Below are 15,250 nucleotides of genomic sequence, written 5' to 3' on the forward strand. Positions count from 1 at the left end.
TGCATGCCATCACTGTCTTTAGGGCACTGAATAAAAAAGTATACATTTAATTACAGTTCTCTTATAAAGCAGAAATGGAATTTCATCCTATATCCTAGGATGAAGATCATGCTATTTTGCTTAGCTAAATTTGTTTGATTGTTCTAACTAATCACCTTTCTGTTTTAAGTGTCTATATTTGTCCGGATAGTCTCATGATTTATTTGTGCGTGCAATTGCTCCTGCCAACTTTCTAGCCTTTTTTGGCTTAGTTGTAAGCTGGAAATTTGCAGATACATAGGCTGAAATAGGACATTCTAGGACCACAACTGCCCAATCTCATAATTGCTGCCACAGAGGAATAACCTCTCAGCATAATAATTTTCCTCCTCACTTCTCTGATGAAGAGACAACGAAGGTAGCCACTGTCCACTTATCAACTGAACTTGTTATATTTAGACATTAGTAAAACAGAATCAGGGCTACAACAGCATGTTATTGGAGCTTCTGGTGGTAACTAGCTACTTTGTCCATACCTTAGGACAGGCCTATTAAATAAGAAAATGCAATCAGTTTTTATAATCACGGGAAACAGCTCAAACAAATAACGTATTTTACAGTGGGTGTTTGTAAAACCTTTCAGGAATGCAAATAGTGTGAAAACATCTATGGCATGCCATCAGGCACTCAGTGTAACTCTGTGAAGGCTAGCAGATGGCAAAAAAAGGCATCAAGGGACCAACATTTTACAAAACAAAGCCAAGTTGACAGATCTGAAATATAAAATGTGCACTGGTCCTGATAAGATGGCAAACAGCCCAAGCATATAATATCACTACTAGTATCTGACATTTTTTCAGAGTGCGAAGGAAAACAGAAATACATGAAAATAAAACCAGCAAAAGATAAACTCCACACATTTTTCTAGATTCTACAAAGAACCTTTCTTTCACTTCATCTGATTGTACAAAGATGGAGGCTATGAGAGACAAAAAGTAGAATGAATACGTAAGCAAATAACTGAAACACTATCTGGGTGTTCTAATGTGGAAAATAGAATATTGTGTTGTTAACACATTAATTAATAATTTCTTTGTTATGCTAGCAGAGAAGCTGAGTCAAAACACGCCTAATATTTTCCTCCCCTCCATTACTATGTTTTCACAATAATGAGAAACAAAATAAAGAGAATGAAAAAATAGAGAACAGAAAATAAAGAGAACAAATTATAGAAGTGACTGTATGAAATACAGATAGGTACCTGGATGCATAGTATAAAGTACCTCTACAGCGCTGTGGTGATCAGAAATGATGTGACAATTTAAAAAGCAAGTTTTGGATAACTGTGAATGAAGATTAAAATTCAATAGTGGAGTACAGTAGGGAAGCCAGTTGTTTAAGACAAATTCTTACAGTGTTGGGTTGATTACTTACAGTCTTTTGTTTAAATGATCGAAACTGCATTTGTTTTGCTCAGTAACATGATCAGTCACAAGCAAGAGTGACAACAAGCAAACCTACCTTTGAAAATCGCCCTATATAGTTTGAAAATAATTTTTGGCCCAAACAGTTTTAGAAACTTTTTCCAGACTACTCATAAATATCTCAGTGAGAGACATATAGGCCATGCTTCATCCCTGAAATACATGAATGCTTATAACGAAGGCACTTGACGTGTGTCATTCATATAATTATCAAGTTCCATTTCAGGCCATATTTCAGGCTACTGTAAAACTGTTATAGAAAATCAGTCTTCCAATACTGGAAATAATCTCATCATTTCTAGCCTAAATTTATTCATGGACCATTTTTACTCCTTTGTTCTTCTATTAAACTGCCATTATGCTCTTTTCCCTCTTGGGGACTCACTTTGGAAGGCTGGTAACGCACATTAGTATCTCTGACTTTTTTTTTTTTTTTCTTTTTTTTTCCTTGTTGCTTATTAATTTTCTTAAGTAAATGAAGATCAAGTGGAATGACAATATTTATTTTTAATCCAAATAATGAATAAGATTATGTGTTAGCATTCAATTTCATGTTACGATGAAGAGAATAAAAAGCACTTTACATTCTTAATTATGTATCTAACTTTTACATTATTTTTCCTTTATTTTTATTTGGATTAATAAATACTTCATATATTGTGTAGAATAGGTTTTCTCATATATAATCAAAGCTTAAAAGCAAAATTCTATCATAATATTCATATGAAAAGGACATGATAAGACAATTTTTTTTCTTATTTGTTAAGCACTGGGAGATTACAGTTGTGAAATTCAGGGCTGTACAGATGGATAGGTAAGCAGTGAATCATATGTAGATGTTAGATAGAGAATGGCATAAATGTAATACAAGCAATATTTTCTAAGCAAAGCTCAAGCCCATCTATCTCTCTAAGTATGGCTGTATTCTGAAGGTGTGTACATACTCTCGTTTGAAAAGAATTGTTGTTATTTATTTGTATGACTATTTTCCTACGTAACGTGTCCCATGTTTATAGTATATAGACCAAACTACATCTTCAGATGAACTATTATTTCAAAATAACTAAATATACACAGTAATATCAATTGTTTTTCTCTTGTCTGCATAGATAAAAAAGCTGTTCGCCCATGAACCAAAGAAGGAAAAAAAAAATGGCATATGTCTAGGCCTTGATCAGTGCCACCTCTTTTGAAAGGAAATAAAAAAGTATTTTGCCAAGACAGCTATACAGAAATTGGTCATACTCAACAACACTACAATATTTCTAACAGTATCTTCAAATCAGTCTACAGACTAATTCATGTCTTGAAAAGAAACTGATGGTTTGATGAAGATCGTAGGTTTTACTCCTCATTCTTGGAAGAAGTCTTAATTTTATGGTTGTATAACTTATTTTAACATAGTGGAATTGCTGTCTTGAAAACTGTAAAGCAATTCAGGTACTGTATAAATTCAAGTAGCTTTCACCACAGTGAAAGGATGAGAGGTAATGGATGTAACCAGAAGATGTGAAATTCTCAGCAGATGTTAAGGTCATCTATTGTGTGGTCAAACAGTGGTACAGGTTTTTCAGAGAAGAAACGGAATCTCCCTTCTTGGAAATAAAACTCAGTTTTGTAGGATCCTGAGCAATCTGATCTAACATCCAGGTTGGACCCACTTTTAGGGGTACGGGTCTGGACTTAGCAACATTCTCAGGTTCCTTTCAACTATAACTGTTTTATGATTCTGGAAAAAAAAAAATCCTTAAATATTTATCTTTAGAGAGCAGAAATAAATTCTACTGTCCTCAAAGGTCAGAGAGCTCTGGTTTTTTTTTTTAAATGCTTTGCTGTACTTCTGTGTATATAAAACTGTGTTTGCATGTGTATGTATACACACACAGAACTGAGGAACAGTGTGCATGCCTTAGCTATATAGACACACATTAAAGTCAAAACTAAGCAAATCACCTATGACATCCTTCATGCATATCAATTATTCAAATATGAATGAATTATATAGCCTGTCATAATCACCTCCTCAGGACAGTCTTTAGGAAAGGAAACAATTTGCTTGTTCATTTTTAAACCATCGTTCTCAGTATTGTCTAAATGTTCCTGTAGATAATGAAGTGTGACTTTCCTGATAAGCTTTTTGTGTTGCTTATCTATTTAATATCCAAACACCTCATGAAAAAATTAGTTCATGCTCCTTCAAAGAATATAATTGCAGCCAACAGAATCTTCTACTTGGAGGAAGATCTGGTTCTAAGTCTCAATTTTTTCCTTTTCTACACATTTCTCCTCCTCCAAAACACACTCGTAACTTGTCATGATCTGTCTGCACAATTATCATGGTCTTTCTGCTACATATCATTACACGATGTAATTATCAAAAAGAGATGCAATTATAAAAAAAATAATCAAGAAAGAACTCAGCTTCTCAGAAAATGTCAGAGTAATATATTGAATGATCAGGAACAGTGACCAATGTGTTTATTAGTGGCACAATTAATACAAACACATACTCGCAGTTTATGCAAAGAACAGCCCATTTAGCAAACGCCCTTTTTCCCTGGGGGTGCAAGGATTCTGGATCCAATTTAAAAACATTCCACCAGAGAAGAAATTCAGCAATGAAATTAAAATGAGTTCAACCATGAATTGATTAAATTTACTAGAATAAATGTACTCAATCCTGCCTTTAGAGCATATTTATTCAATGGACAATTGCCATTTAGCAATGTGCTCTGGAAAAAACCCACCTCATTCACTTAATGAATTGCATGCTAGTTCAGCATCTTGAGGAAGAAATTTATCACAACCTGTAAGTTTATTTCTCAGCAGAGCACAGTATTCAAAAGGAGTGCGTTAATGCTGTTTGTTTGAGATGGTTACCGTCTAGTATCACTGTAAGAAAACACACCTTATGTTTATGGCCTATTCAGCAAAATATAGTCCCCTTGACTGTATGCTGTGGGAACCCTGCATTTCTTCATTCCAAGAATCTGACTGAGAAGTGAATCTTTTAGAAAACAGGCTTGCTGAACTACAGAGTGCCATTTTCAGGAAAGTGATTATTCACACCACTTTCTACCACCACAAATTCTGAGTATCATCATATACTGACATGTTCACACAGTGAAATATAAAAACCAAAGCATTTGCTAACTACATAAGCTGAAGGCCAAGAAAACCTCTACTATTTTTTAAAGAAATAAATACAGTGAAAATAAATATATTTCCATATGGCAAATCACATAGGATTTGGCGAGCTTTACGTTAATCTTCATTCAAATTCAGGTTTTTCTTTCTAACTGAGTGTCCTGAGACACTAAGAACTGTTTTAGAGAAATATGCTATCATGTGCATCATGTAGCTCATAAAAGTTTAGGGGTTTTTGTCAAATACTACTCTAGAATTAAGTGGGTACCTTATTCCTGATAACGTTTTTATAATCAGAAAAGTGTGTACCATGCTCAAAGGAAAAAAATATTTTCAGAGGGAAACGTCTCAAATACACATCTTAATAAAATCACAATATACATTCTTAATATTAAATATAGTTGATATCACTCTAACTGGGAAACGGAATTAAATGTATAATTGAGATAAAAAGACATGAGTGAAACTATTAGAAAATTTTTCAAGCAGACTTTTTACTGATATGGTTGAAACTCCAAAATGTATGACATGTTACTTGATACCATTTTTGTCTGGTTTAACAAACATATGCTTAAATCATCAAGTGTAATGTGGCCCTAATCAATTCCTACAGTGACTGAAGGTTGTCAAGTTCTGTTAATAAGCTAGCAACGCTGTGATCAACATGAAAGGAGGGAAAATGCAGGTTTTGTCAGGTATAAATAAACCGCATCTCATGTTTCATGTGTCAACGCACCTGCACCCCTAGATGGATACCCAGAGACAAATATTTGTAGCTTGTAATAAGTGCTTTACAAGCAGATATACATTCAGATTGCATGACTTGAGCTAATTGGCAGTTGGCTCACAGTAACATATATTCACATAGACATGTCTTCAACAATTTGCTGTTTTAAAGATTTATATACTATTCTTTACTTTTATGACTAAATATCTCATCGCACGGTGGTACATAACATTTATTTCATCTAACTATCTTTTTTTTCCCCCTAAAACCAGAGGTTTTACAAGCTCCAATTTTAAACCATTTTGACTAATAATAGTTCAGAAAACTGTATATTTTAAGGTACTCTGTATTTTATCCATTCATTCTTACCATCACAAGTTGGGAGGGGGTGACTCCACCAGTGATTTTTTTCACATAGCAAAGGCTCCTCGTGACTCAGCCTATAACCTGGATCACAACTGAATGAGACAGTGGACCCTATAGAGAAGTCATGTCCATAACGACGTCCATGCACTGGTATGCCAGGATCCAAGCAAGAGTAAGTATTAACAGTTACACCTAGATTAAAAAAAAAAAAAAAAAAAAAAAAAAAAAGAAAGGAAAGAATTGAATAAACAATCTATAGGTCTTTTTAAAAGTAATTTAATTAATTCACTGTGTTGTAATTGGGGGCGAAGGCTTCATTATCACACATTTTCAGTGAATTATACTTGCACTATGTTTCTTCCTCTTACTGTTATAAGATGTTATGGATAATGAATTGCGTGCTGCCACTGTTGCAGAGAAAAACATCATATAATTTACAGGATATTTAGTTTGGATATATCTCAGTAACAATGAGTGATTTTTATTCCTGCTGCTGATGTTTAAAAATCTTTGATGACCACTCAGAATTCTGATTTCCAACCTTTATTTTACTAATCAAACTTTGTTATCGTAGATAAAATGCTTTTTATTTAATTTTATATTTGTATCTGAAATATATACATAGATCAATTATTTACATAAACAATTCTCATACCTAATGTTATTTGTTATGTAAGATATTAAGAAGATAAAGAATAGAAGAAAAAGGAATAAAGAGAAGTTAGCTTGATAAAGAGAATTTTAATGTGTGATAAAAAAATAAATATTTTAGATTATTTCCCAGTGAGAAGTTTAACTTCATTATAAAAGAATCAGGGAAAAACAAAGGAAGAAACAAAAAATTCTGGGAATATGACTGAAGTTAGCAATTTAGAAGTATTAAGTGTGAGATCTTTTTATGAGTGTTGTTCCTTAAAATATCCTTCCTTACAATGAAATTCAGTGTGGAAAGAAATAATTAGCATAGAAACTAAGAACATATAAAAGATATCAGCTTTCAATATGATATTTGAAGAAAGAAATGCTGAATAGAGGACCATTAATCATTATTATTATCCAGAAAAGAGAAATGAGAATTGAGTTGTACTGGATAATACAAGACAATGAATCAGTAAAAATTAAACAAAAATAAAATTAATACTTGATGTCTGTATATAAACAGAGAATGTTAATCAGAAAAACAACTACTGAAAATGGTTTATTTTGTGTGAAAATAGTAAAGACATATATTTTCAATTTTCTTTGATAGCATAAATTTAACTTTCGTTCTTCACTAGTGTAAAGAGAACTGAGGGGTGGGAATCAATTTTAGAAAAAAGGGATTTTTGTAATGTTTTTGCAATGAAATCGAAGAATTAATTTATAATGAAATTTGAGATTTCCTTTTTAACTGTATTTAATTGAAACAGTTTGATATAAGGATAATTGTGATAAGCACAGCTTTCCTCTTCTTCTTGTTCACATTCCCAAAGTGTAATTTACACCACTTAACATTTAGCCAATCATTTTAAGAATTTAGTGGTCTCTGCTGACAATATTAATCTAGTTTTCCTAATGTGTAAGGACAGGCATACTTCAGGCTTCAGAATGGGTGAGAACTTAACAAAATCATCACTTCTTCACAATGCAGAAGATGATACAAAAGGAAGAATGTGAGTGAAGGCTAGGACAGTAAAGAATTTTGGAATAATAATAACACATTTTTTACGATAAACAGCCAGAACTTGACATTCACTGGAGTTCAAATCAGTCCAAATTTTATCTGGCAAAGTCACCTCCACATGTATTGCATTTAATACCCTTATCATTAGTGGTCAATAATAGTGAAAATGGCCAAAAATTTTAGAACATCTGAAAATTGCTTAGTGGTAGTTCCAACAAGTAGGAATGTGAAACAGAAATGGATATATAACAATGTGCTCATGACCTGTACTAAGCAAATTAGACAGTAATTAAAGAAAAATACTATTTCACATGAAAATATGACTTATTACTACAAAATATATTTAGAAACACAAGTAAATGACATGATAATATATCAGTTTATATTAATTTTAAGAATTCATAACATATGAAATCTTAGATACCTTTTGTAGTGTTGTTTATATGACTATAACAAGGGAAAAAGAATACTTCTATAAGTAAGAACTAGCAACATATGTAGGTTTTTAAATCCTTAAAAACCCATAATTAAGCATTTCCATAGCTTGATTTTCAGCTCATTAATGTAAACTGCATTTACCATTATCTTCAGTTAGAGCTGCAGGTACACCAATCAGGACAGTAACTCAGATATTTGCTTTGATTTTCATAATCTTCCTGATCTCATACAGTTTTATACACACAAAAAATGCATTGAAGAAAAGATAAGAATAACAAGACATAAAAGCAACATGCAGAATAAAGACATTAGCTTCCCATTCCTATCTTCTGATTCTTAAAGCATAAAGCAATACAGCAATTACAGTAAATTGTAAGTGAAATTACTGGTCATATCTTCTGCAGTTTAACATCACTAAGTCATTCTCAGTTTGAGAAATAACAGGAATTTACTAAAGATGACACCTGTGCACCTTTATATACTTATGACTACAATAAGCATTGATGGGGAAATCAAGTAACACAATTCAGAATGACTTACTTTCATAGTGAATCTTGAACCCATTGTTAGAACGACTGTTGTCAGTTGTAAAGAGAAGATAAATGAAATTGCTACTGCTAAACAGGAACTGTGGGACCTGTGTACCATTGTAAGATCCCAGAAGCGGAGATAATAAATTTGGTCCATCATGAACTTCCAAAACATCATAATTGAGTTCTGTCTGAAACCTGGAATTGAGGAAACACACAGAGGCACAAATATAAGAAAAATAAAAACAAAATCAATAAACCCATATAAAGTAAGCCATATTTTTTAAACTATGCTCCTTCCCTGATCATATTCTTATATTTTTTTCTCCACATATCTATTTTACAATATCAATATAATAGTATTAATTATACCATATAATTAATACAATGATCAAATTTCAGGTTAGTGGCTTGGAAAGATGAGAAATAAGTTTAAACTCCTTGGGCTGGTTTCTATTGCAGGAAACAAAAGCCAGAAATACATAGTTTGTTAGCAAAGATTAATATTGTTTGCATATACTATTTTATAGCACAAAATTACTTTTCTTTTTGGAAAAATTAAGCAAATTATATAAAGGACATGTTGATGCATTCTTTTGTTACGTCCATTTAATTTGGCACAAATATCATTAAGGTACTTTATATTATCAAAGAATCATACTTTGAGTGTCTATCCTTAAATCATCTATAAGCAGGGATAGAATTACTTAAGTCTGCTCTGAGGCTCCAGTGGCTTTGTGCCAGTTGAGGGTCAGTACGAAGTAGTGGCAGAAGTTATGGTAAAAAAATGTACAAATCCTATTCAGAAAGCACTATAAAGCAAAATGGCTGTTTAGAGACAGCATATGTGCTGTCTCTGTCAAGGAAAAGCCAAGTGTGATAGCGCCGCTAGGTATCTCCTTGTTTGTCTTGTTTTAGATGATTTCAGCAATCCCAAAAAGCTGTTTGGTATCTTGACAGTGGTTTCTCTCTTTCTTGCTATGACAGACCTTACATCAATCACACTGCTTTAATGGACTCTCTGATGGATATTGAAAAAGCCTTTCAGAATTAAAAAGAAACAATCAACAGCAGGATCCTACAAGGACCCTTCAGATATTCCTAATTCTCTCTCTGATTCGCTTAGATGCCTAATTCAGCTTTGTGAAATCCATTCAAGGAACTGCATGACTAATGCCAATGTACTGAGGAACTCTATATTTCAGTATTCATGCCCCATGAGTTTGAGCCTAAAGATCTGAAGAAGTCTGGTAAAAGACAAGAAGTGAAATTAAACCTCCAAAATGTGTTTTCTTTTATCCATGTCCTACTTCTATGAAATAACATAGAAAAGAGCACATTTAGTCTTGCTCTGCTTTCTTAGTTCCTTTATGAAAAGCATACTTGAGATAGAAAGTGTAAAAAGGCACTGACCCCGTAAATGCAAAGCCACTATCAGGCCAGTCAAGATACAGTGAAACTGAGCCTCCAAAGATGTAACAGAAATCCTCTCATAAGTACTTGTTTCTCAAAAACTGCATACAACACCATAAACAGCAAAACCATAAGAAGATAAAAAAAAAAATGAGTAAGCACTCAGGAAGAAAAGTGAGGACAGGTTTTTTAGTTAAATGAACCGAAAGAAATTTGAAGGGGGGATTATGTACAATGCCTTTGCTTGGTCGTTTGGTTCAGAAAAGTGATCAACTAAATTTAAACTTATAAGGGTGATGATTATTTTTGCCTTAAATACCTTTCCTCTTGGTGCTCAACATATCTGATACATTTACATATCACCTGGTTAGTCCCTGATGTGAGAAAACAGTAGAAATTTACAGGAAAATGAATATAAAATACTTTGTGCTCGTGTAAGACCACTCCAATGTTCTTTCCTACTTAACTACTCACTATTCTTAAATTAACCTGGATGTCTTTGTTGCTATGTGAGGTCTGTTCTTATGGAGGACTCACAAAAATTCATTCAAACAGACAGGAGTGAAACAAGCTGTAACACAGGCAGTGACACACACTTTTTTATCTTATTTGAACAGATAAAGCTGCTTTAATATTTACAACATGATCATTGTTCGTAAGGGACACCCTATCAACAAAATGCAGTGTCAGGATCTGAGTAGAGGATCCTGCTGCACAGTGTATACTCATTAGCCACATGTGACTAGTAGTCCAATCAGTAGTTTGCTGACTAACATTCCTATCATTTAAATAATAATTAAGGGTCATGATAAACACTTCATTACATTGAAGAATAGCACTTAACTTTCTCACTTCTATCATTTCAATTCAGCCTAAAAAGCTACTGATTTATTAAAAAATAACCAATAGATTATCTATCATAGCTATGCCTGTACAACAGGAGCAAACACTTTAAAGTGTACATGCATGATCATAGGACAAAATATGAAAAAAGTTGTTATGAAACCTCTGAAAGCACAAAAATTAACAGTTGTTATTATTTGTTTGTCTGTAGGTCTGTTTCATTTTTCACATTTGCCTCTGGCTCCATGGCACAGGAACACTTTAAGCATACAGTCATAGAATGCAGTACCTTGCACACATGCAATGTCATAAGAAAGAAGCCATAGGAAGATAGGAAGATGGGAGATTAAAAGGAAATAAACTACTGTGCAAGCAATAAACTGACCTAATCTTAAAGTGTCACTCTGCAGGAAATGTAAGTAAGTAAGAACTGTTCCCTTCCTTTTAGGAAATCTAAAAAGAAAGGATGTAAACATTCTAGACATGTACCACAAATTTTTCACTCTGAATGAGAAATTAAAATTATCTTTCAAATAACTACACTTATTGTGGAATTCTTAGTATTTGCACCAAGGAAGGCTAGAATAAGTATTTATCTTTGTTTTTCAGGACAAAGGTGAAATGTAAAGAACTGAGCAAAATAGGAGTTTATTTTTTTAATCATATAGGAAAGCCATTCAGCTATAGTTTTAAAAGTGTGTATTTCAACAAAATCAATTTTCTGTCTTAAAAAAGTCCCTCTGAAGATTTGCAAGCAGGAAGAGCAGAACAAGGACAGTCAGACTTGAATGAGTCTTTAAAAAGAAGCTAATACATGAATGCCTCAGAATATAAATTCAAATTATGTGAAAAGTAATAAAGTCTAAGTAAAAAACCTAAAAATAGTAGTTTACAAAATGTTTTCTTTCAGTACACTATAAAGATTTATTTCATTATTTGGTTTATTTAATAACTTTTTCTTTACATCACGACATGTAACTATATATCTAAACGTATTTCTGTGAACATATATAGATGCATTTTTACATGTAGTCCTCCACAAACACACAAGTGCACACACATCTTTATGTAAGTACGGCCTCTCTGGACTGCTGTATCTGAGCAATATGCATATCAGTCCAATTTATGGCAAGTGACAAGAGTGTCAAAAATGAACAGAAATGGCAAAAGAAGTGATATAATGAGATAAGGTTATAAAAATTGTAGGAGAGCTCTCTGTGATTTGAAGAGACCACATCTTGTTCTTATTGTTCTTACCTACAAGAGTAATAGAGGTTGTGCAATTTTATGACAAGCCATTAATGCATTACAAACAAAAAGCGTACACAAGAGACTGTGAGATTTAATGAGACTCAGGTGCAAGGGAAGAAAATCCAAATGGCATAGAATTTTGCATATAAAAAGGCAAATGAATGTCCACTCCAAATGTGTAGTTGAAACAAAATGCAAAATTAAAAATAAATTATTTGAAATTATATTTTCCAAAACTTGAGTAAATGAAGGTCCTACAATTTTTGTCATTTTGATTTATAAGATTATAAAGAAAGTTAATAATTTTCTTTTAATCTTGAACTAATAAGAGTTTGATTAATTTCTTCAAGACGGAGTTATTCACTTCTCTTTCACATTTTAATTAGCAAAAATTTGGTAAAACTTCATTTTAAGGTGATGCACAGCACTAGCGGTTTTGAAAACTACCTTTCATTTGATGTTAAGGGTAGGGAATACTTTGAAGTGTCTATATTACCTGTCCTCTGATTGTATATAATGTCATGTGAACACTTTATTATAGTGTAAGCTATAGTGACAAAAAAAAAAATAAATTAACCTTATCACAAGAAATTTTACTAAGAGAAGATGGTAATTTTCACACCCTACTAAAAACAACTTTTGAACTGTGTTAAAATGAAGCAGTATCTCTGAAGAGATTGTGACCAAGAGTAGTCAAAATATGCTGCATAAATAGCAACTGAAAAGTACCTGCATGATATCTGTGCACTATAACTTTTTTCCTGGCCCTTTTTTCCTGGATCATAATATAACTTTATTAATATTTGCAATTAAAAAGAATCTAAAACATCCTTGAAAATATGTAGAACAGGTAGCATTTTTTATTACATTTTTGGTTTTGTTTTGTCATAGTTAAATGAAATCCCCACGTTTTGCTACCCTTAGAAATTTAAGGTCCTAAACATGTCAGTCTTTGGAATCAGGAAGTGACCTAAGTAACAAGCAGTAATTTAGGAAAAGTGGAATGCTCCAGTAATCTGGGGAAACTGGAATTCCATCCTGAAAGCACACAGTCCTTTCACAAAAAAAAAGATCAGCTGATTTAATAATTAAATATTCATTTCTAAAAATACGAATGCATTTAATTCAGTTTTCACAGTTGATTCAGATTTTCAGAGATAAAGATTTCACGTGTTTCAGAGAAAAAAAGATACTTCATAAGTATAATTCATCATAGCAACATGGTTATGAGCAAATGAAACATGCTAATGTTTTTAAAGATTAAACAGACAAAAAATTTAACTGGGCCAGACAGGCTTAAATATATGCAAGAGGGTAGGAATTTGAAAAGCTTTTCAGTGCATCGAAGTAGAAATTACACTGAAGATAAAAGTTATGTTCTGAAGGCACTATGGAGTTTTGGAAAATCCTATCTGATAATACAATTGCTTGATTTTAGAGATAGTGTAAATTAATGTTATCACAGAGCTAATAAACTCCTGCTTCTGGGTAAAAACTGAAAAATATTAAATAAGAAAAACATTAGCCAAGACCTTTCAAACGTAATTTTGATAGAGTGTCCTGGTTCAGCTTCTATCACCCACTCACAATTCAAGGAATCTTTATAATACCCAGGCCAGCCTGGAGAGAGGATTACTCCACTGGGAGATGAAAAATGTCCACCACATGGAGCTAAAAATGAAACAAAGAGAAAGTATGATAACACAGACTTATTACATGCAATTCACAATTATCACTTTCAATATAGGACATCTATAATGAACAAATTAAAAAAATCCAGTTGCAGAACAATGCAGCAAGGCTTTGAAGTTGACAGACCTATGGGGTTCAGAATTAGGTGGAGACAACTGAATTAAAACCTTAAAAAGATAAAATAAAGTGTTCAATAAGTTCTGACAGCTTTTTATACTGTATTCCGACAGGTACAATCTATTTTCATGTAATAAAGGACATAAAAGAAAATTTAGTGGTTTTAAATCTGTGAGCAGGAAGATTTGAAATATTTGCAAAAGTTTCAATTGAGTGTCACGCTAGAAACTAGTGAATTGTTATCTAAACTTTGACATGAATCCACTGTCATAGCACACACATTTTGCTTCTCATGTTGGCAGTTCAAATTCCTCATTCATGAAACAGACATACTTACCATACTTACAAGATTAGTCGATATTTTTGAAGAATTTGGCAAATATATATTAAACACTTCTATATATACATATGCAAGCAAAATTATTAGAAATAACTTGTAGTTTTTCTCTCAGAGTATGTGAGTAAACATAATTGAAACCAAAGTTGTTGGAAATCATCTTTGAAGTCTTTCAATGGTTTAATGACACATAAATTAAAGGAATAATCTCCACAGCTGTAAATATTACAAAGATGAAGAGCATTTCTTTGATAACAATTCTTCTTAAATAGTTGAGGAGAATCTGTTACAGAATGAGGGAAGTTTCCATTAGCTGATCAGTGCTAAGGTGGTTAGTTATAGGGCAGAAGAGAGATTCTCAGAAGCAACAATCATGTTTGACTGATGCTGATTTTGGCTATGGAAAGTGCTAATCTATCCAAAGTTGGTATGATCTCACAGATGGGAAGAGCAAGAACTGTAAGACCAATAAAGGACTGATCTTTCAGGTTTGTGTTGCAAAGATCTGCAAAGGTTTTTAATTTCATGCATGAATGCAAATCCTTTACATCTGATGTATCTACATTTGTAGGTAAAGTCAAGCGCATGTGTCATCAGTCTTTCATGAGATCATGTTTTCCTCAGAGGTATGGATGGGCGAGGAAGACTATGGGAGTGCTTGGCATGTTTTTCTTTATTTGTTTTCGGTAGAAGACTGCTATTCCCTAAATAAAGAAAATAATTCACAGAATTATCTTAAACTCTAGACATATAAGAAATGCAGTAATTCTATCACTAGAAGTATGAAGATTTTTAAAATAGGTAACAAATCATAATGTTTTTATTGCAATTTAAAATATATAGGACATTTTATGAATTTAATGTATATTCAGTATGGTACATTGAACATACACTGTTCAGCACAAGTGTAAACATCATCAAAAGACAGTATCTGTATGTCTCTGTAAGTGTATTATGCACATATATGAATATACTAAACATACCTATACAGATAAACATACGAAACAAGTGTCTCCTTGATCTATAGGAGACAAGACATGAAAGTAACCGATCTCTGAATATAATTTCCTCTAGAAGAAGATTTATTTTCCTTGAGTCACGATGTTATATATCAAATAACTAATTTCAATTACTTATTCCTGGGAAAAAAATAATTTGTAAAATACTTGACTCTAAAATAAACATTTCACTTACAGAAGTGCTTGCAAATTGCTGTCTTTTAGTGAATCCAGCTACTTCAGTAAAAACTCTTGCAAGCAGGGA

General features: G+C 32.6%; 1 protein-coding gene across 3 annotated transcripts in view; it reads right to left on the reverse strand.

Moving 5' to 3' along the window:
* The window catches only part of CSMD3 (CUB and Sushi multiple domains 3), a 697,991-nt gene that overhangs the window by 266,939 nt on the left and 415,802 nt on the right, over positions 1-15,250 (reverse strand). For all 3 annotated transcript variants that reach the window (XM_086465685.1, XM_086465684.1, XM_086465682.1), the window contains 3 exons: positions 13,374-13,512; positions 8,345-8,532; positions 5,707-5,895 (listed from right to left, as the gene is read on the reverse strand). In XM_086465685.1, the coding sequence (XP_086321811.1) occupies positions 5,707-5,895; positions 8,345-8,532; positions 13,374-13,512 (516 nt within the window). The remainder of the gene's footprint in view (positions 1-5,706; positions 5,896-8,344; positions 8,533-13,373; positions 13,513-15,250) is intronic.

Source organism: Leptosomus discolor, chromosome 5 (genome assembly GCF_034619465.1).
Source record: "Leptosomus discolor isolate bLepDis1 chromosome 5, bLepDis1.hap2, whole genome shotgun sequence".
NCBI classification, from domain to species: Eukaryota; Metazoa; Chordata; class Aves; order Leptosomiformes; family Leptosomidae; genus Leptosomus; species Leptosomus discolor.